This window comes from Cnephaeus nilssonii (assembly GCF_951640355.1).
Source record: "Cnephaeus nilssonii genome assembly, chromosome: 14".
In the NCBI taxonomy this organism is placed as follows: Eukaryota; Metazoa; Chordata; class Mammalia; order Chiroptera; family Vespertilionidae; genus Cnephaeus; species Cnephaeus nilssonii.
In genome coordinates, this window is record NC_137085.1 from 19408568 (window position 1) to 19430416 (window position 21849).

At 49.5% G+C, this 21849-nt stretch overlaps 1 protein-coding gene across 5 annotated transcripts in view; it reads left to right on the forward strand.

Moving 5' to 3' along the window:
• EPB41L4B (erythrocyte membrane protein band 4.1 like 4B) overlaps window positions 1-21849 on the forward strand; it is a 115734-nt gene that overhangs the window by 30221 nt on the left and 63664 nt on the right. For all 5 annotated transcript variants that reach the window (XM_079789681.1, XM_079789682.1, XM_079789683.1 and 2 more), the window contains exons 2-7: window positions 1404-1508; window positions 11401-11443; window positions 12575-12653; window positions 14532-14576; window positions 16466-16518; window positions 21431-21551. In XM_079789681.1, coding sequence (XP_079645807.1) covers window positions 1404-1508; window positions 11401-11443; window positions 12575-12653; window positions 14532-14576; window positions 16466-16518; window positions 21431-21551 — 446 coding nt within the window. The remainder of the gene's footprint in view (window positions 1-1403; window positions 1509-11400; window positions 11444-12574; window positions 12654-14531; window positions 14577-16465; window positions 16519-21430; window positions 21552-21849) is intronic.

Below are 21849 nucleotides of genomic sequence, written 5' to 3' on the forward strand. Positions count from 1 at the left end.
TTCATCAGTTAATAGACATTTGGGTTGCTTCCACTTTGGGGCCATTATGAATAACGCTGCTGTGAAGATTTTTGTACAAGTTTCAGTGTGAACATCATGTTGTCATGCTTTTTGAATATACTAGTATACCTAGGAGTGGAATTGCTGAGTCAAATGGACACCATGTTTTACCATCTGAGGACCTTTTAGGCTGTTTCCCAAAGTGGCTGCACAATTTTACATTCCTATCAGCAGTGTTTGAGGGTTCCAGGTTCTCCAAGATTTGTTCTCTTTTTGATGATAGCCATCCAAGTGAGGGGTCTCGTTAAGGTTTTGATTTGCATTTCCCTAGTCACATTGAGCACCGTTTCATGGGCTTAAGGAAAACTCTCTTTCTCCATCCTTGGCTCATTCTGTAATGGGGTGTTTGCCTTTTTATTATTGAACTAGTGGCCCGATGCACGAATGAAGATTCGTGCAAGAATGGGCCTTCGTTCCCCTGGCTGCTGGCACCACCTTGGCTCTGTCCAGAGCCACCTTTCTGCCTTCCCACGCTGCCCAGAGGCCCGGAGCGGCTGGGGTGGTGTGGAACGCCTGCGTCGGAGCCATGGCAACATGCAAGCGTCCCGCCCTGTCCCCAGCCATTCGGCGCCTGTGTATGCAAATTAACCAGCCATATTTGTTGGGTTAATTTGCATATCAACTCCTGATTGGCTGGTGGGCATCGTGAAGGTACAGTCAATTAGCATGGTACTCTTTTATTAGGTAGATTGCAATAGTCCTGTAGTCTAGATAGAACGCCCTTATCAGACATGTGATTTGCAAACTCTCCCATTCTGGGTTGTGTTTGGACTTTCTTAACGTCTTTGTGTCCTTTGAAGCACCCAAGGTTTACATTTTGATGATGTCCAGTTTATTTTTTTACTTTCCTGCTTATGTTTTTTGGTGTCACATCTAAGAAACCATTGCCTAATCCAAGGTCATGAAAATTCATGCCTATGTTTTAATTATGTTTTATCTTGAGACTTTCATACTTTCAGCTCTTACATTTAGGTCTTTGATCCATTTTGAGTTAATTCTTGTATATGCATCATCTACTCTTTGATTACCTAGGGCTATAATAAAGACAGGATCAATGTTTGATTCTCCCCGCCCCCTTAATTTACCAGTTTTCAAGGTGTTGGTTCCCTAACATCCTTGTTTGGTGGGTTTTTGAGTGTTGTTTTTTTTTTGTTGGTGGTGGTGTTTTATTTTAGATTTAATCATGAGTTTGTATCATACTACAGCCAATTAAAATTTTAAAAATTTTGCATCCTGTGTCACATACATATATGCAAAATACAGAGAAAAGTGGTTTTTTAAAATCTCTTTGTTTGTTACCCTCTGTCATGTCCTAAATCTTCATCTACCCACTTGCCTTCCAGAAACATGCCAAAGGCCAGGACCTGTTTGATCAGATCGTGTACCACCTGGACCTCGTGGAAACGGACTACTTCGGCCTCCAGTTCCTCGACTCTGCCCAGGTCGCGGTATGTGTTCCTTTGATCCCTTTCAGGGCAGATCAGCTTTTCACTGCTGATCACAGATCCACAGTGACTAGAACTTGGTAGGGAAACATAGGAGTGAAACTGTAATGTTGTTGCCATGATGAGCATTGGGATGGTGGTGATGGTGCTCCAGGGAGATGCACCCCCGATGCCCCCCCACCCTTGAGGTGGCCAACAACCGGGAGAGGAAGCGGGAAGGAACGTTTGTCTCGCACACGGGGAGGCATTAGGGAAGCCTTTCCAGGCGTAGGGATACAGTAAGGGCGCATTTCTCGAGTAGGCAGACACATTGTGGGAATTCTTCCGGTGGAGCTGCTTTTATTTTTATCCAGCAGAAGGGGCTGCCCCACCATCTTCTGGTGAAGACTCGCTGGGCGTGGAGAGCAGGTGCTGTGAACAGGGCTGAGCCCCAGCCAGCTCGGGGTGGGGCAGTCGGAGCAGGTCTTGGCATTGCTCGAGAACCATCTTGCGGGCTCCGGGAGGTGGCGTTAGGTCAGCAAAGACTTCCCTTGCTTTGCCTGAGACAGAAGTGTTCACAGTGGAGAGGCTGGCGTGAGCGAACTCGACACCGCTCAGAATCCCTCATTTAGAAAGCAGGAATGACTTCCGGTCTCCCTCCCAACAAAATCTAGCTTTGGGTTTTGAAGGTAATTTATTCAACAATCTAAAAATATTTAGGGAGTGCCTCTCATGCATGGGCCCCATTCTGAGCACTTTGGATAAAGCAGTGAACACAAATATAAGATGACAGATAGTAATAAGTGTGAAGAAATACAAAGCAGAGTAAGGGATAGACAGGATAAGGGGCGGTGCTGTCGTAGTGTGTGAAAAGGTGGGTCCCCTGCTCAGGCGGCATGGCTCAGTGGTTGAGCATCGACCTATGAAACAGGCGGTCATGGTTTGATTCCCTGTAAGAGCACATACCCAGGCTGTGGACTCGGTCCCCCGTAGGGGGCGTGCAGGAGGCAGCGGGTCAATGATTCTCATTGATGTCTTTATCTCTCCCTCTCCTTTCCTCTCTGAAATAAACGAAAGTATATTTTTTTAAAAAAAGAAAAAAAGGTGGGTTCCCTGATAGGAGATGTTTAAGCTAAAAACCAGGAGCTCCTCATATGTGGTGAGGCCTTTCTACCTGAAAGACACTTTTTGTTACGTCTTGGGAGCCCCCTATGACAGTTGTAAAGTGAAGATGCTCAAAATCGATGCCTGGGAGTTGGGTCTGCCTGAGACTGTTAGTGTGATGCTGAGTGTGCAGATGATACAGGGAATCAGGACTTCCGTCTATCCTAGTTACAGTATCTCTCTGAGCTAATGGTCCCGATTCTTCTCCATTTCCCGTCTGCAGACTCTCACTCCAGCCCACCAGGGCCCCGGGGAGGGGCAGACCAGCCCTTCCCGTTCCACCTGCCTGCCCAGTCCCCTGCCCTCTGACCTCAGCAATGTTCTCCCCATCCCTCAAGGCCTCTGGCCACCTCAGAATTCAACTTGTTGATCCTTCCAAATATTGTGGACACTGTTCCCCCTCATTGAAGCTTCATCTGACCAAACCTCACCCAGAGGCACTCGGGGTCTTGTCACCACTCCACGATCCGGAATTCTGTTGCCCCCCATTCCAGGACCACGTCCCTTGGTTCTATCTTCCCAGGCCCTCTGCATCTGGCCTGGGCCTTGCCGATCCCCTCCGGCCTCATTCTCCCCTCTCCCGGCCGCCCACTGCCCTTGCCTTCTTTCAGGCTTGGCAAAGCCTCAGCCGTCTCACCTGTGCCCTCCTGTGCCCTTTGATTCCCCAGTCCCCATGACTGTCCCTGGAACCCCCCTTGACATCCAGGCCCATCTGTTTGCTCTGCTGCTTCTCCCGGTTGCCAAGCATTGCTGGAGAGCCACGGCTGTGCCTGTTGGCACCTGTTGGCACCAGCATAGATCACAGTTTCAGAGAAGTCCAAACTCCCGAGCTCCTTCTGGAGCCTCGTTAGCCTCTCATGGATTCTTTTCCACCCCCAAATATGGTTTTCGATTTTTGTCCATTTTTTTTGGAGAGAGAAAGAGGGGGAGAGAAACATTAATTGGTTGCCTCCTGCACACACCCCAACCGGGATTTGAACTCACAACCAGGGCATGTGCCCTGACCCGGAAATTGAACCAATGACCTTTCAGTGCACGGGCTAACACTCTAACCAACTGAGCCACACCTGCCAGGACCCCAATGGACTCCTGTGTGCCGCACAGTTCCCCTTCTAAATCTTGACCACAGACATGTAATCCAGTCCCCACAAAACCTCAAAGTTGGCCTTACCTCCTCCTGAGAAGACTGAGCTCATTTAGCTCAAATTCCTGGTTTTCTTTCCCTGAAGACAAACCAGTCCTCCCTGCCATTTTGTCTTAAGGGAGTAGCCTGTTTCTCCAGCGTTTTGTCCCCAAACCTACGAGGACAGTTCCATTTCCAGCTGCTTCTTCCTGAGTTCTGTCCCCAGCACCTGACACTCCTCAGCTCTCCTCTTCCCTGAAACTCTTCTCCATCCTGCCTTCTCCTGTGTCTTTAACCTGTGGGATACCGTGTGGTGGTTTTGACTTCATCATATCTGTGGCCCTGGGCTAGCAGTCACACCTGGGCCTTGTATCTGGCTCTGCCCCCGACTCATTTGGCGGGTTTTAGACAAGTCTTCTTTGTTCTCAGTTTCCTTATCTGTAAAATGGGTTTCTTGGACCTATTCTCATAAAAGCTCTTCCAGTTCTAATATTCAGTGATTCCGAGTCTAAAGAGGAGGCAGGCACATCTGCCCCACACATACTTTCTTAATTAGAAGGGAGGAGATCTCTCTCATTTCTGCCATTAAAGCCAAGTGCCCGTTGCCCTGGTGGCACGACCTCCTCCCCAGATGACCCCTCTCCAGCCACTCGGATTCCCAGAAAGTCAGAGGTGCGACTCCATTTGGAAAGACTTCACTGTGGACGTCTGCTCGCTTGGCTGCCAGCTGTTCCACCCTCCGGTGCCCTGTCACCGTGCGGCAGGAGGTGTGTTCACAGCGGAATCCAGGCTTCCTTCCCAGGTCAGACACCTACAGATGCTAGCTCTCTGCAGGCCCTAGAGCCTTTCCAGGATCCCGCTCTGTGAACGGGTGTGATTTTCTTCCCCACAAAAGCAGGTACAAGGTCCTCATCTGCCCGACTCCAGGACCCAGGAGCGTGTGGCCCCAGCAGCCCCAGCAGCCCCTTCTGCTAATCGGTGTGATTTCTAACCTGGGCTCCTTACAGGCCGGGTGCAGGTCAGGCCTGCACTCACTGCTGGGCCTTTGTTGGTGCTGGTTCCCCTCCTGGGATGCCCTTTCTCACCCCATTTGAACTTCTGGCCATCCTCCAAGACCATCTCAGCCGACACTCCGTCACGGAGCACATCCTGAGCTCTCAGAGGGTTTTCCTCCACTGTGTGAACCGCTGAGCTTCTTTAGCCTTCCGTGGCAGCTTGCTCGTTTGGCCTGGGGTTCTTGTTTGTGTTTATAAATAAGCAAAGCCTTTCTGATTAGACCCGAAGACTTAGGACTTCCTCTTCGTAGCTGGGTGGATCTTGGTGACTTAGAGAGCTGTGCCACGAGAACCTGAGAGCCCTAGTCATTAGACCCAGGAGAGATGTGAGGAGCCGCGTATTTCCATCTTCTGGATCCGAGGTGGGGGACAGCCGGCCCGTGAGCCGTGTAAGGCCCGAGACATCATCTGGTCTGGCCTTGCCAAGGCGTTAGGTGCGAGTTCGTTCAATGTTTGACCAAATAGAGCAGGCTAATTTTTAAGTTCATAATTTTGTGTGGCCGGCGAATGATGTTGTAAATATCCAGATGGCCCTTGGCAGAAAAAAAAAACGTTCCCCACCCCGTTCTCAATGGTGAACCCAAAGCCTTAGACCTTGGCAAGTCACTCGGTGAGGAGCACAGCTTGACTCAAGCCCGGTTTTTACGATTTCAGGTTCAAGTGCTCTCGAGCCTCGGTCTGCGTCCACTGTGGTGACATCCGTGTCACAGGGAAGTTGAGGGGCTTTGTGAACTAAGGGAACAGACGCGGTTTTGTAATCGGACGTGGGTGTGGGTTTCCTCTCCCTAGCTGGACAGTCTCAAGGGGACCAGAAGTCGTCCCAGCCCCAGAGGTGACAGGCTGAGGTTAGCTGGAGCCTGCAGGCTGTCTCACCTGGGCGCGAACCCTTAGCAATCCAGACAAGAGTCCTTCGGCTTCTGGGGTATCATAGCTTTTTCTCAGAACCTGGGACAATGCAGTTGGTGGCAGGTGACCGGACGTGATGGATGGCAGGTGTGTTTCTGGGGACAGTGGGATAATAGATGGGCACCTGGCTTATTACTCCATAATTGAAGCTCCTGCAAGGATCGACACCCCCTCCCAGCCCCCGACATGCAAACCAGAGGGCTGGCCCAGGCAGAGCTCTTGGCACAGCCCTCTGAGTAAGTCACCAGCTCCGAGCCCAGCTCCCTGCAGAGCCAAGCCTGGTTTCCATAGTGCCCTGCCCAGCCCTGCAGCAAGGTCAGAGTCTATTGGCATCTCCTATTTTTAGCTGTTGGGGCTGGGGCCTCCTGTTTCCTTTCCCATATCAAAGCGGGAAGTCCACCTGGGAATCCTCTCAGTAGACCTCACTTTTAAACAGCTCCAAGCAGGGGCAAGAGTTCTGATTTTGCATATCAAAGCTTTCTTGGGAGAACCTGTACCCCCCAGCTTTCTCACAGCTGCTATTTACTGTGGTGCCCACCCACCCCACCCCACCCTGCCCCCTCTGATTGAGGTAACTAAAGGCTTTACGTAATTCATGTCTAACATTCTTCGTCACTGATCTGTTCAGCTGACCAGGGAACAGACCCATGTTACAAATGATGATGCTGAGGCTCAGAGACACTTTAACTTGTAAAAGTTAAAGTGAGGGACAGAGGTGCCACTCAGAACCTGGCCTCCTTCCAAAGCCCAGCACTTTCCTTCTGTTGCACATGGCAACGTCACACACACACACACACACACACACACACACACACACACTGAAAGAGAACGTTCGGTCAATAGCCATTGAGCAGACTTTGACTTGGAGCTTACTCGATGCGCCAAGCTCCATAGTGGAGAGGCGAGCTGGACCCTGTCGCTGCTGCCGCATTCTGGTGAGGGAGCCAGACAAGTGGTCCTTGGAGCAGAGTGGTTCAGTCCTCCACTTGGGGAGCCTAGAGGCTGGCTGCCTAAGCATCAGGATGAGCTGAACAAGGTGTCCCAGGGGGAGGGTGAATGTGGGGTGGGCCACAGAGGATGAGAGGACTGCCAGCAGGGAGCCGCCGGGATTCGAGGGATCATAGCCTCCTCATCAAGCAGGAGCAGCCCTGCCCATCGCCGGGCAGGTGTGCCACAGGTGTGGCCACTGTCAGTCCATTCCTCAGCCCCTCCCAGCATAGAAGGGGGACGTTTGATGGTGATAAGTTTTACAGCAGGAAGTCCAGGAGAGGTGATTTGGGCCTTTCTCTCAAGCCTTGGGAGATGTTTTTCCTCTGGTCTTTGTAGTGTGGAATTGGGTAGGTGGGTGATGAGGGGCCCAACGCTGCAAGGTAAGGGTGAGAGTGTGTCATCGCTGGTGATTGTCATCGCATTTGCCGCCTGTGTGGAAACCACAGAGCGACCCCTCCTGCTCCCGATGTACTTGGAGGGGACGTGGGGGAGTATAAGCACGAAGAGCGGGGTAAGTCGCTGTCCTTCCATCTGAATGGCTCAGTATAGTTTCCATGGACACTCCGCTGATTCTTCAGGGCGCCAGGGGCTAGCTCAGTGCACAGAGGAGGACACCGGGGCTCAGGGGGGCCCTTGCTCATAGCCGTGCACCAGGTGAGGGGCAGAGCTGGGCCCTGAAATGTGATGTGCCTCCTTCATTTTAGTACGGGTACGTGCGAAGCGGCTCCAGAAATGGCGCAGCCTTGTTTCTGAATGCCGGCAGGGCAGGGCGAGCCTTCTCCTGCCCGGGTGCAAATATTGGCAGTGAATGGGAAGCTGTTGATAAAGGGGTCTCAGCAGCGGACGTGGACAAATCCCCCAGGAAACCTCAAGTAGCTGGTGTGAATGGTGAGCAGGAGGAGGGGTCCCTCCCATGGACGGAGAAGGCACTTCAAGCTGCGTGTGGCATGGAGACCCAGCGCTGGCTGCTGACTCCGCAGGAGTTAGATTCCTGCCTCCTCCTCGTTAGCGCTGCGATCCTGGGCACCTCCTGCGCCTTCTCCACGGCCACCTGGCCACCTTCATCGGCTCTGAGGCCTAAGGGAGAAATGGATGTGATAGGGTCCAATGTGTTTTGCTTTCTTCCAACACCAGCAAGCAGTGAATTCTGACACTGTCTGCCTGGAGGTCGCTTCACATCCCGAAGGTTAAGGGCTCCGTCTCACAAGACATCCCCACCAACCCCACACACATTTCAGGTGCCAATCCAGTGACATCCTACAACCAGCCTCACGCGGGTCATGTCCAGTACTGTTGCAACAATTAGAGCAGATGGGCTTTGCCAGGTCATCTCACATCAGGATTTATGGGAAGCGTTGCCCTTGGATGAGACTTGGGTGAGAAATTCAGATCAAAAACCCCCTTCCTAATACCCGTGAGAGTTCTTGAGTTAAATGTCTTGCCCTTTGAGCTCGGAAATGCACCTGTCTGTTTCCAGTGATGCTTTAATCGTCTGTGAAGAGGGCTGGAGCCAGTTGCTGGGGCCTTTGCTGACAGGCGGCCTGGATGTGTTTGGCCAGGATGCAGGTGGACATCTGAGACAGGTCCTGCTGCTACAGGCCTCGTAGGGCCTTAGTGCCGGGCGTTCGTTACGAGGTGGTTTTGTGGGATAAAGTACCAGTGATCAGAGTCTGGCCAGCTCCCACCGCTAAGAAGAAAGTTAGGTCACGTTGAACTGGTTGGAGACAATATAGGTTTTATCATCTCTCATTTTAGGATGGTGACTGGGTTTCTAATCGCGTCTGAACGCCGCAGGGTCAAGGAGCTTTAACAAGGGAGCTGTTTCTGATGCCTTTCCCAGCTTAGCAAGCCCCAGACTTTTCACAGGCCTCCGTCCTGGCAGGTCCTGCGCTGGGCAGGGCTCCAGGCGGCTGCTGGGCAGGAAGGATGGAGGCCAGCCTGCGTGGATAAGGGAGCTCCTTGAGCAGCGTGGCCGGAGGGAAAAGCAGCCTGCTGTCCAGTAGAGGCATCTAGCCGGGATCTGTCTGAGTTAACGCCGGCTGCCGACGCTTGGCCGGTAAACTGTGAAATGGAGATTTTGCAGAGCTCAGAGAGCAGTTTTCAGAAGGGGCCGTGGATGTGTCATGATCCCCAAGGTCATTCGGACCCATTCGTTCCTGGGCAGGAGAGGATGTGGGAGGACTTTAGCCCTAAGTATTTAATGGGCACACTGGGCACCTTCGAAAAACACACATGCTCTGAGAGTCTGTTTCACGGATCTTGGGTGGGACCTGGGTCTTTGTGAGTGGAACGCTCAGCCAGGGGAAAACCACACCTAAGGAAACAGGTTGGACTTGGATCAAGGTTAGGGTTGGATAATAGAGGAATAGTGGGCTTGCACTTGTTCTGTCCAAAATGTGATAAGGAGACTTGAGATAGGAAAGAAATGGGGCGACGCTCCTTTAAGCTCGGAGCCTCTGGGCTAATAAGCTGAGGAGGCTGGTTGCAGGGAGAACTTCCTTGGCCTGGTAATGATGAATTCATTTGAAAGGGAGAAGAACAGCTTTAGTCATAGCCATTCGCATGATGCTTCCTTTGGCAGGGAAATACATATGATGATACTTTCATCAAGTCTGTATCTGCTCTCCTCCCCGGGGCCAAGTGCAGGATTTTCCGCCCGGTTGAGGGCGGCAGCGAGATCTACTTCTAATGAGGCAAATGGATCATCAAAAACTGCCCGAGAGGCAAACGACCAATGAAAGAATAATGCAAGTGTCTGCCCAGCCCACCCCCAGGAAAATAATCTTCTTGGTAAAAGTAAAAGTAAAAAAAAAAAAAAATGCTTCAGAGTCAAAAAAAGAAAAGAGTAAACAGTATTCATACCCCCGTATCCAAAAATAACCCCTTGAAATCTTTCTGGACATAGCTCGACAGAAAATACTAATTTTGTATAAATGGGACCTGATTGTTTTCATCTGACATCGTGCTGTGGGTCTCTTGCCACGTCAGTAACTCTAGGCCCACATCAGTTTGAAAGGCGGAATAGTATTTCATTACATGGATGAGCCATTTTTTAAAAAATCCGTCTTTGTTGGTGGGCATTTAGGTCATTTCCAATTCAAAGCCGTGCACAATGAGAGAAAGCATCCTGTACATGTGCCTGTGAGATAGCATCCGGCTGCGGTGATCTGCTGCTTTTGTGACACGGTTGCTTAGCCGGGGAGTGGAGAGGGGAGTGGAGATGACAAGCCCACGTTCTCCCACTGCACTGCTCACGGCTTATTGCATTATAATTCATCTGGTATTTGCCTTTGTGTTTCCTTATCCCGCTCCTCCCACACAGCCCGAATGGGCTCTCCGGTGAGGGCTAGAGTACACCCAGTGCTAATTTAGCCCCGTCCTTGCTCATTGTTAGAATGTGCCCAGTTCAGATCGCCTCTGGGAGTCTGTTGACAACGGGCAGAATGGCCTCTGGTTCTGAACAGCTAGTGAGAAACCCGCTCTGGCTGTGTCCTTCCAGCTGATGCTCTTAACAGTGTGCATCCAGGTTACGGAAAGGGATGGGGAAAGTTTGCCTCGCTTAAAATATGTTGGACATTTATGGATGTCTCGAGACTCTAATGAGGGCCGGCTGGGTGCCACGCTCTTCACAGAAATGACGTGAACGGACGGCCCTGCCCGCCGGGGCTTAATTCCCACCGAGGGGCTCACAGTGTTGCATTCCAAAAATGTCCATGTCCGTGGAGGTTAAGCTTTCGAGGCTCATCGGGACTGCAGCCTCAGGAACTTGGATGTGATAGAAAACTTCTCTGTGTGGGTAATGGTTTTGTCATTGCCTTGATGGGTAAGACGGAAGTGGTTGTTCTGGTAAAAACTAGAGGAAGTTGAATTGCCTTCATTGATCAGAGCAAAAGTTTCTCAGGCAAGTCCCTGCCTGTCTTCCCATCTTCATTGTGGGTCATCTCCCTGGCAAAAGAATTAAGGGGTCATGAATTATGGTTTTATAATTTTAGAGTGGAAGGGGGAAGCCGGGTAGAGAGAGAGAGAGAGAGAGAAACATCGATGTGAGAGAGACACATCAATTGGTTGCCTCTCACACACACCTGGACCAGCTCGGGGGATTGAGCCTACAACTGAGGCATGTGCCCTCGACTAGGAATCGAACCCAGAACCCTTGGGTCCGCAGGCCGATGCTCTAACCACTGAGCCAAATCTGCTAGAGCTAGTTTTTATAAATGTAGAGTTTAGGGCGACAACGACAAGGCCAGCGTATGATCCGGGCGTCTCAGCAGTGCAGTTTGTAGTCTTTACCAGATTAACAGACTTGGAATAATTGGGGAAGATGGATTGTAACTTGAGGAACTCAGAAGGAAGAGGCCGTTGGCTCCACTGGTGAGAAGGGACTTCACAGACCAGTTAGTTAAAGGGTTTTGAGTTTTTTCAGGCTCCTCTTTGGGAAAGCTTCCGGAAACTATGGGCCCTTTCCCCAGAAAAAAAAATTCACTCTGCATAAGCAGATTGTCTTTTTATACCTTCCCAAGCAGTTTGCAGATCCCCAGCCCAGGAACGCGTGATCCGGTCCAGCCTGTGGTTTTTACGGGTAGAATTACTAGGGGTGGTAGAGGAGGGTACCTCGGGTCTGTACTAGTATACTCTTGCTGATGCACTATTCCTAAAGAAACATTTTTTTTTCTTTCAGCACTGGCTGGATCATTCCAAACCCATTAAAAAGCAGATGAAAAGTAAGTAAGCCGCATTTGGCCTACTCATCTATTTCTTTTATCAGGAAAGCAAACTCCTTTGCCAGTGTTTTGAAGTATTCTGTTTTCCCAAGAACTTGAGAACTATTATTTAAAAAGATTCCATTTTAAGCGGATCATTTTTAATTTCTTAATTAAAAATTGAGAAGTTAAAATTTCTGGCCACGTGTTCGAGTTTAAAATTTGAACAAGAGTCTTTAGTAGATATTAAAAAAACAGATTATGCTCTCCTTTGAAGTCATACACCCCTGCCAGTGAGATCCGACTCATCTGCTGTTCGAAAGCAGGACCTGACATTGTCACAGCCCTTTCTAATAATGAGTGATAGAGGAGACTCGGAAAATGGGGCGCAGGAGGGCTCTGGGAGTCAGGCCCAGCTCTGGTGTTACTGGTGTGGTACCTACCACATTTATTCAGTGTTGTGAATGCATGGGTCATTTTTTAAAATTCCATGCTTTAAGGTGTGGTGTTTAGATTACAGAACACGTGGCTGTTTATGTGTCACTTTTCTTTAGCCCATTAGTATTTTGTAAAAAGTTAATATCCGTGTGGAGCATCATGGCAGTCTCATCAGGGGAGAATGAAATGTCAGCTCTTAGTAATCCCTCCAGATCAAGCATGTCAAACTCAAAGGCTAACACGGGCCAAATAAACGAGGCATGCGGCCCGTGGGCCATGAGTTTGACATGCTTGCTCTAGAGCAGTGATGGCGAACCTATGACACGCGTGTCAGCACTGACACGTGTAGCCATTTCTGATGACACGCGGCCGCATGCCGAGGATGAAACATGTGCTGCTCCTGAGGATGAAACACTTGCGAAATAGTTTTTTCCTCAAAGTGACACACTACCCGAGTTATGCTCAGTTTTTTGGCGAAGTTTGACACACCAAGCTCAAAAGGTTGCCCATCACTGCTCTAGAGGATCATGGTTTCCCTCCAGCAGGGAAACCACCTTTGCTGCCATGATTCTTTTTAGTTTTCCAGCCTAGGATGGAAAAGAACTTACTAGCTTCGTGGGCCCTCCCAGGGGGGTGCTGAATGTGTTAATTGAATGTGTTTTTCCTTTTGTCCACTCCGCGATCTTCTTCAACCTTCCATCTCCAAATGTTTAGTTGGACCTGCTTATGCTTTGCACTTTCGAGTTAAATATTATTCTTCAGAACCGAACAACCTTCGTGAAGAGTTTACAAGGTAGGACAAAATGCAGAACGAAATCCGCCCCCCATCGCACTTGCCTCACGTGTAGTTTATGGGTCTCCCTAAACTGTGGGTTTGCCTCCCCCTCCCTCCGCTGCCCTTACACTCTGAGCAAGAGGTCTGAGCACTTTGCCTGTGCTTATCTCTGTATTCTGTTGAAAATCCACACTTGGCTTAATTTGACCTTTTTCTTCGTGAGCCAGCGTGCGAAGATTGGTGTTCTTCTCACATTTCTGTTTGGTTGACCTTGGGTGATTTGGTTAGTGGTTTCGTGGCACTTTATTTTTTGTGTCCGGTAAGAAAAGGGAAGGCAGGTATTGGACGAGCTTTCTCAGTCCAAAATTGCCATCTTATTTTCTCTTTAGGGACTGCAAAATATTCCCTTGGTTATTACAATGCCAACGTTGTTAGAATCTCGTCATGTTACCTTTCAGCCCCACTGGATTTCCTTTATGTCTACCCGACTTCAGAAACAGCGTTGAAGCAAAAGAGACCTAACACATTTTAGGTGTGGCATTTCCCTCCGGCCACCCTTTTGTCCGTGAGATTCTCTGCCCAGTCCTGCCCGCTGTCCCCAGAACCTCCTTGTCATTGTCTGTGGACAGGAGTGGTGCTGGGTAGTCCGTGCTTGACCACTAGCATGGAGATAACCACCAAAGCAGCACTTTAAAGACTGCTTATCACCCTTCACCTCCCTCTCCCCATCGGGGAGGCCTATGGGGCCCCTGGAGTTAGGTTTTCCTGTAGGAATTGGAAGTTCGGGCCATGTCACACTGTCCTCCTTGATGGGAATACTCAGTTCAGTGGTGGTTAAGCACTTGTCGCAGGCAGGAACATTCTGGAATAGAACCTCCAGGCCTCCCCTCCCCCCCCCCCCATTGGTTTCTGGGTCACCCACATTGTCCTATATCTATGCCACGGAGAGTGAATATAGGCATGGTTTTCAAAGTTCAAACAAATTAAATTATTCTAGTATTTTCCTTCCGAGTTCTTTATGAAACATGCTGCTCCTAGCTGTCATCAAAGCCAGTGGTTCTGAACACGTGGGAAGCTTTTGAGCAAATCAGATTCCTGGGGACTCTGACTCCCTTGGAATGGAGTGGGGACCCTGGGCAGCCTTTTGGTTTTTACAAAGCACTCTAAAGTACTTCCGATGCTCACGTGCATCTGGTAAGAAACTACTTGTTTAGGCCGAGACACTTAGTTTTTTGGTTTTTTTTTACTTACATGAACTCTACTTGTGTTATTTGCTTTCCCATTTTTTATTACTCCTGTAACCAGCAGCTGCAGTTCCAGGATTTTTGAACTTTGTCCTGTGTGTGTGTGTGTGTGTGTGTGTGTGTGTGTGTGTGTGTACACAGTTTTTTAAAAGATGGAGTTTGCAGTTAAACTGCATCAGGAAAAGTCTTACGCAGCTGCTAACGACAGTCAGCTGTAAACTCTTTGATACAGTCAGATGCAGCCTTTCTGGACTCCCTGGTGGGGCTGGTTGAGGGCCCCACACGGTGGCTCCACCTGCCCGTGTGATTGGACACGTCGCATGCCTGCTGTTGTATGAGCACCGCGTGCAGTGCTTGGCCCTCTCCCGGGACACGGAGGGGGGCGTGGCGGTTGTCATTGGATCCTGCCGTGTCCCGTGTTCCATCCTCCAAGTATCTTGCGAGTTCCTCCATGCACTCACCTTCCTAGTTAGGTCCTGGGATGCCTTCTTGCAGACTCGGGAGGGGATGCTTCGACCACAGTTCCCGTTGGAGTTGGACTCGCTCCTTACAATGCAGGATTTGGGGTTGCATGCGGGGCGGGTACATGCTGGGCAGTCGGGATCGAGTGGGAAAGAGTGATCCTCTGTTGACTTTTGTATATGTTTGTCAGGTACCTGTTTGTTTTACAACTCAGGCATGACATTCTTTCAGGAAAGTAAGTACATTTTTGTTCTAACTCTTAAACCCAGGATAGATCGATCATATAGTATATTTCTAAATGACTCACTGTTTTTTTGTTTTGTTTTTTTTAACTCTCTCACCCTTGTTCCCTTTTCAAAATTCAAAAAAAAAAGTACACCAGGCATTGTAAAGTGAGTCTAATACTTGTATCACTGTCATCATCTTATTTTAAATGGTTACTCTATGGCTTGAAGCATTTCCAAGAGCATTTAATATCTTAAGTGATGTGTATTTGGGAATTATTCTCTCCCTGATCACATCACTGCCCCATTCATAATGGCTTTTGTCGTATTCGCAAGCAAGATACGTTATTAGTATGTATACACTTACAAGTATTTGGACAGTCAAAAAGTTGCATTCATCACCATCGGCATCAAATAACGTAAAGAGGTAATGTCCTGATTCTGATAGAAGGAGGGTTAGACATCTCATCTCATTTCCTTTGCCCCTCTTAAAAGTGGTTTTTAAACACTAGGCCTCTGGCTGCACGGTGATTGTTGAGGATCAGGAGCATGGGCACTGACCTGGTTGATTTTACATGCAGTGTTCATCTGTTTAAAGATTCGAGGTTTACAGTCCTAGCTCTTACAGCGGTGTCATTTCTCAGCCCAAGTATTGACTCTTTCCTTGTACATGAAAAACTTTTAAGACTCTACTGAATCTAAAACGCAACACCTGATATTGACAAGAATACATTTTGATTTTGAATATAACCCGGAGGGAACTGAAAATGCGATTTCTGAATTTGCAAACCCTCCCTAGAATACCTGCTATAAAATCCTTAGTAGAACATACGCTATAGAACACGTAGATTGTACAGTGTATACATTTGCCTTCCTTAGCCATGCAATACAGATCTTTGATTGATGTGTGTATTATGAGTGTGTGTGTATTTTGACCTCCCTCCCCCTTTTCTCCATACCGTGCTCCTCATCCTGAAGGCCTCTCGACTCTAGTAAATGTCCTCAGTTTGGAAAAATACCAATGGCAGACATCCTGCATTTGTATAGCACTTTGCAGTTTCCATGCACTTCAGCCTGATGTACTGACTGTACTTCAAAGCAGGTGGATGTTCTGGTTCCAGCACTGCCCCCTACTGGCTGGATGACCTTGGGCAAGGCAGTCCTGCACTCAGCACCTCATCTCCAAATGGGGAGCACTGGCGACACCCGTCTTAGGGGGTTTACAAACTCCGCGCATTGACCAAATGGGATCATATAGATGAAAGGCTTTGAGAACTATGAAGTGCTATACCAATGTACGTCATTATTATTTTTCTAACTAAATGTGTCATGTGAAATACGAATGAGATCCTGATTTGCAGTAATACCTGTCTATGGCTCAATCTCAGTTATACTTAAGAGAATGCTTGAGTGTATCCAGCTGTCCTGGCACTGTCAGATACTGTGTCTGTCTGCTTACTTTTAATATTATGACCTCGTTTCCAGAAGGATTTAAGGCAGCTTGGAAAGGTGCATGTACTATATCAAGATAAAATAAGTTTAAAAATATAAGCCAAAGGGAAGGCTTCTCATTGTATTTCCCAAACTCCCCCCCCACACCCCGTTTTGTGTTTTTTTTTTTTTTGCGAAATTTGCTAAAATTGCCCACAGGGTTGATAGAACCTAGACCTAGATTGGATTCTTCCACCGTATGATGAGAACTGACTTTGGGAAGTACGTAATGCAAGTCAGCTTGGTTGCATTATTTAATGTGGACAGCAGAACTGGAAACCAGAGATCAAGAATTATGACCTAAAGACCACTACCTTCTGACCAATGACTTGAATGACATTTTGTAGAGTTATGAGTATTAAAGTCCATGTACAGAATTAATTTTTTTCTTTTCTTTTTTTTTTTCAAGATTGAAATGCCCATATGAGACGGCTGTGGAATTAGCTGCTCTCTGTCTGCAAGGTACATTGTTCGTTAGTGGTCCTTAGTATTCTAATGTCATTACTTCCATTTCAACAACTGGGTGTCTACTGTGTACCAGGCACAGTGCTGTGCTTTGGGGGTACCAATGAATACGATATGGTCTCTGTCCTCAAGTAGCTTGCAGTCCCACGAGGCCCACATGGCAGGACCACATACTGTGTGTGTACAGAGTACAATGTCTTCCCTTTAGGAGTAGAGACCTGCAGGAGGCTTGGAAGAGGAGGGCCCGGGGCGGGGGGGGATTACTAAATGAATATGATCAAAGGAGAAAGGCACGTGCAGAGAGGTACCAGCAGTTAAGTGGTGTCAGAGGGTGAGGTTCAAGAAGCTGGGTAGGTGGGTGCCTTTGGACCCCTTTAACTGAAAGAGCACGGATTTCATGCTGTCAGCAGTAGCGCCTTTGGAGGCTGGAGTTGGGGGTACAGTGAGGAGGTGTTGCTGTGATAAAAAGAAACTGATTCGGGCTGGGGTTTCAATACACACACACCCCAAAACAAACAAGAGCATTGTCCATACTAGGAGAAGGACATGGACATTAGACTTCGGTGTGGAGAGAGAGGTCAGGGATGACTCAGGGTAGAAGAAGAGCTGGAATCTGGTGGAGGAAACATGAGTGTAGAGTGTCTTGGCTGAGAGATGCCAGTGGGACCTCCACTAGCTTCTTGAGTATGCAAGTCTGACTTGGTGAGAAGCATCGCCAGGGGAGTCATCGGCATGTGGGTGGGAATTGGATGGTAAAGGTTTGCCTGCGTTGACTATTCCATCCATGTGATGCATCCGAATGCACAAGAAACCGTCACTTGCCACCGTCCCCAGCACTAATTAAGAGGATACTGGTGTGTACATTGCACATAAGGAATTTCAGCAGTATATCAGGTAGACATATGCTGTGGACTCATTTACCAGTGTGCTCATTGGCTTCCACGGAATAATGAATTATTCATTCATAATTACTAATTATTTTTGAACATCGTAATAAGATCTGCCTTCTCACTTTTGTATTTACCAATTTCTAAAAGTTGATCTCAAACGATAAAGTCAGTACATGCTTATTACAGAAAGCCGGGACAACAGCATAATAGACAAGTGGGAGGAAGGCAGGAACCCTGCGTCCTGCCAGCCACAGACGTACAGAGACTCGGTCTATGTGTTTAGAGTGGCGTGTTCAAAATGTAATTCTGTGCAGAGTCATAGACAAATTTTTTGTATGGTTTTTCTACTTGACATTTTTTAGTACGTGTATTTTGTCATGTTTACACTCATCTCATCAAGATGGTTTTTAATGATTTCAGGTTATTCCCATTCTCTGATACTCTCATTCCTTAGTCAACCTTCTTATTCTCTACTGGGGGCTTGGCATATAGTAGGTGCTCAGTAAGTGCAGAATGGATTGAATGAAGTTGAAGAGGCCCCCAAGGACTTTGATTGAAGGGGGAGCCTGCCCCTGAGGTGTGAAGGCATTGGTGGTAGAGGGGACCATATTGTCATCAGTAACTGTCTTTGCCAAGTACAGTGCCAAATGCTTCACATCCATATGCAAACCCACACAGACATTCTAGTGATCTTTACAGTCTGGGGCAGGCTGGCTCAGCTGTGGTCGACCTGAAAAGCAAGCTACCGCATTCACCGATGGGATGGGAAGAGGGGGCATGGAGGGACATATGTTCCTAATGCCACAGTCCTTATGTAAGTGCCGTAAGGATGGGTAATGGCTTGGGGAACTTGGAAATGGACTGCCACTTTGACCGGGTGTAGATTTCCCCAGCTTGTCAAGAAGCCTCCATCCACCCTGCAGTTTCTGAGTTGCCAGGAGGTCACACCATCAGGCTTGGTGGCCCAGCAGCAGATGTCAGGATGTGGTTAATGGGATGAAAGCAGCCATGTCAGACCTGGGGTCCCCAGTCCACTGGAGAGGTTTCTTCCTAAGGCCAGAGGCACAATATGTAAACCTATCTGTTGTCTTGAATGATTAGAGGATGAGGCACACGTCATTGCCTACTCCCCTACGCCCACCAGCCCCCCGGGTGATGAGGGCATCACCACCTTCACCAAGTCCAGCTCTAGTAGAACTACATACCTTGCCCCGGAACCCATGCAGACCAGAACATCAGCTCTCCGTGAGCCCTTCCTGAAGAAACTACCCACCTGAGTGGAGCCACATTAGTGTAACGTAGATGCAGTCATTATGTGAGAAACAAATGGAAAGACTGGAGACTTAGACATGCAGACGTCTACGGAAGTTCTTGTTCCCTTGTTCCTCCATGCCCCCTCTGCCCATCCCAACAGTGAATGCGGTAGCCGGCTTTCCAGTTCAGCCACAGCCGAGCCAGCTTGCCCCAGACTGTAAAGATCACTAGAGCATCTGTGTGGGTTTGCTTAACATGAAAGGTCGTGTTTCCTCCCGAGCTTGAGCCTTGCAGACACGTCTTGCTGTGGTTGCCCTTGAGTTAATGGCGCTTCCAGCGTTAGGATGCCAGTGGCCTTGCGTAGAGGCTGTGCTCTTTGGGGAGCTAAATTTCCGGTAGATTAGAAATTGAATTCAGGCAAAAAGAAAAGCAAGGGAGGAAAGGAGGAACAATCATTTGTTGTGTGCCTGTGATCTTGTTTCATCCTTGTCGCAGGCAGTGGTTTACAGATAAAGATCAGAGACCCAGTGAAGTGCCTTGCCCAGGTCACACAGACAGTGTACGGCAGAGGTGGGCTTCACCCTCCTGTGCCTGCGCTCTTTCCGCCCGCCCCACAGCGGGGCCTGGGCTGCAGAGTTTGCAGACTGAGGGAAGTGTCAGATTTTTTGTTTGTTTGTTTGTTTGTTTGTTTGTTTTTTAAGTATATTTTTATTGACTTCAGAGAGGAGGGGAGAGGGAGAGAGAGAGAGAAACATCAATGATGAGAGAGAATCATTGGTCAGCTGCCTCCTGCACGCCCCCTACTGGGGATCGATCCCGCAACCCAGGCATAGGCCCTTGACCGGAATCAAACCCGCGACCCTTCAGTCCGCAGGCCCACGCTCTATCCACTGAGCCAAGCCGGCTAGGGCAAGTGTCAGGTGTTGCCAGCAGATTCTTGGAAAGCAGACATGCTATCTCACACGTGATCTCCCTCGGGCCCGTTTTCGCCCAGTCGTGGTGAGGAGGGACGCCAGCCCCCTTGCGAGCCCCAGGGAACCCTGGTCATGGTCTGGCTTCTCTCTCCTGTGCTTGGTGGTGTCAGTGGCCTGGTCCACACACAACCACTAAGCGCAGGGCTCCGCTGCCTCCCTTCGGCCCGTGGTGCAAGGGAAGAGTGGTTCATATCAAGGAGATCTCTTCCCACACTGCCCCTCTGGGCTTGCCAGGTCACCAGTTTCAGGGTGAGCCCGTAGTCAGTGGTCAGGGGTGGCCTCCCACCTCAGAAGCCCAGACCTCGCCTTCGCTGGGTCAGTACTTCCAGGGCAGTCTTCATGAGTGACTTTGCCCACCCTGACCCAGGCCACTGGTGGTCTCAGGGTTGCCGTCCAGAAGAGGGGCTGCATCAGGCCAGGAAACATTCACCAGGTCCCTCCCCGGGTCAGACACGGTCTCGTACAGTCTTCCCACCACCCGTCTCAGTCTGTATTAATGCTTCCTCTGTGTGATCGGGGAAGTTTTATCGACCTCTGCCACCAGCTGGAGTCCTCAGCAGCCACACAGGCCTGGCACAGCCCACGTGGGGTAGGGAGAGGGCTGCTGGGGACACAGCCAGTTGCTGTCACTGGAGGGACTCAGGCATGTGCTGGCTGGTCGGTTGACTGGATTTGTTGTGTTAAGCAGTAGTTCTCAAAGTATGTTCCCTGGGTCAGCCGCATCGGCACCACCTGGGAACTTGCTAGAAATGCACCTTCTCTGGCCTTGCTCCAGACCCATGGAATCCGCATCCCTGGGGGTGGGGTCCAGCGACACGAGCTGTACCAAGCCCTCCAGGTGACCCTGCTGCACGCTCGCGTTTGCAGACCACTATTGTAGATCAGTGCTTCTCACAGTAACGTGCGCACCAGTTCCCTGGGCCCCTTAAGAAATGGCAGGTCTGGCTTCAGTAGGTCTGAGGTGGGCCTGAGAGTCTGCATTGTGAGAAGGCTCCCAGGGGATACTGGTGCTGCTGGTCCGGGGACGACCGACCCCCCCCTTTGTGTAGCAAGTTATCAGAGGAGCCTCTGGGGTATTCCTTTCCATCTTGGGGTCTGCTTCCTGAGCTGCAGAGGTGCAGGAGAGGTGGTAGATTTTCCCATTCGTGTCCTGGAGGAATGGGGCCCCTTGTGGGGTATGTGGTGAGAGCAAGGACCCTCAGTGGGGATCGCCCACATGGCTGCCCTGCCTCTCTGCATGACTGGCTCCCTCCCTGGTTCTGCCTGAGCTTCAGCAGTTGCTCCTGCAGCCCTCACGTCTCCTCTCCTCTCCCCGCTCCCTCCCTCCTTGCTCTCTCTCCCAACATATTTTTCCCCTGGATTCTGCATGTACTGAATTCTTGATTGGTCCTCTCAGCACTGCAGACCCTGGAGTGCTGCTCAGACCCACCTACTTCACCAGAGCTTTGTTAAATGAGTTTCTGGGCAGGTCCCTATTCCCTGCAGTTGCCTTTTTATTGCACATTCAGGCTCTACCACTTCGCGGGGGAAATATACTCAGGGCCTCCCCGGGCAGGAGCAATAATCGGGAGAAAGGCAGTAATCACTAAGATGACGGTGCGGTGCCCCATGGGAGGATTCTGAATGTACATGTGGGTGCCGAGCGGGAGTCGGGTCCTCCTGGAAGGAGAGAGTTATACATTTGGGGCACCTGTGTTTTCTTACCATGCAAAATGCCTTTGGACCTGGTTGCAGCAGCAACGAAAAGCATTCAATGTCTCCTGTTTTTTCTCCTTCTTATGACACTTGCAGCGGAGCTTGGGGAATGTGAGCTTCCAGAACACACCCCAGAGCTTGTGTCTGAGTTTCGGTTCATTCCAAATCAGACAGAAGCGATGGAATTCGATATCTTCCAGAGATGGAAAGAGTGCAGGTACCTTGACGCATTTGTTTTGTGATATGTAAGCATTTGCACGATTCTTTCATCGACTGTGAAACTGCAGCCCCAACTCTTCACCTCTCTCCCGTGCTTCAGTCCTGTTTTTCCTAAGGCCCACACGACGTCTCTCTCTTTCCAGAGATGGACAGTAAGAACCGAAGCATATCCTGTTTCTCTCAATTACAGAGCCCGGGCCTGATCTGCTCATTGCTGCCAGGAATGCCCCTTCTCTCCTGGCCTGAAGAAAGTGAGGGGATGTGGGGGCGCTGCCTTGAAACATTCACATGCCTGG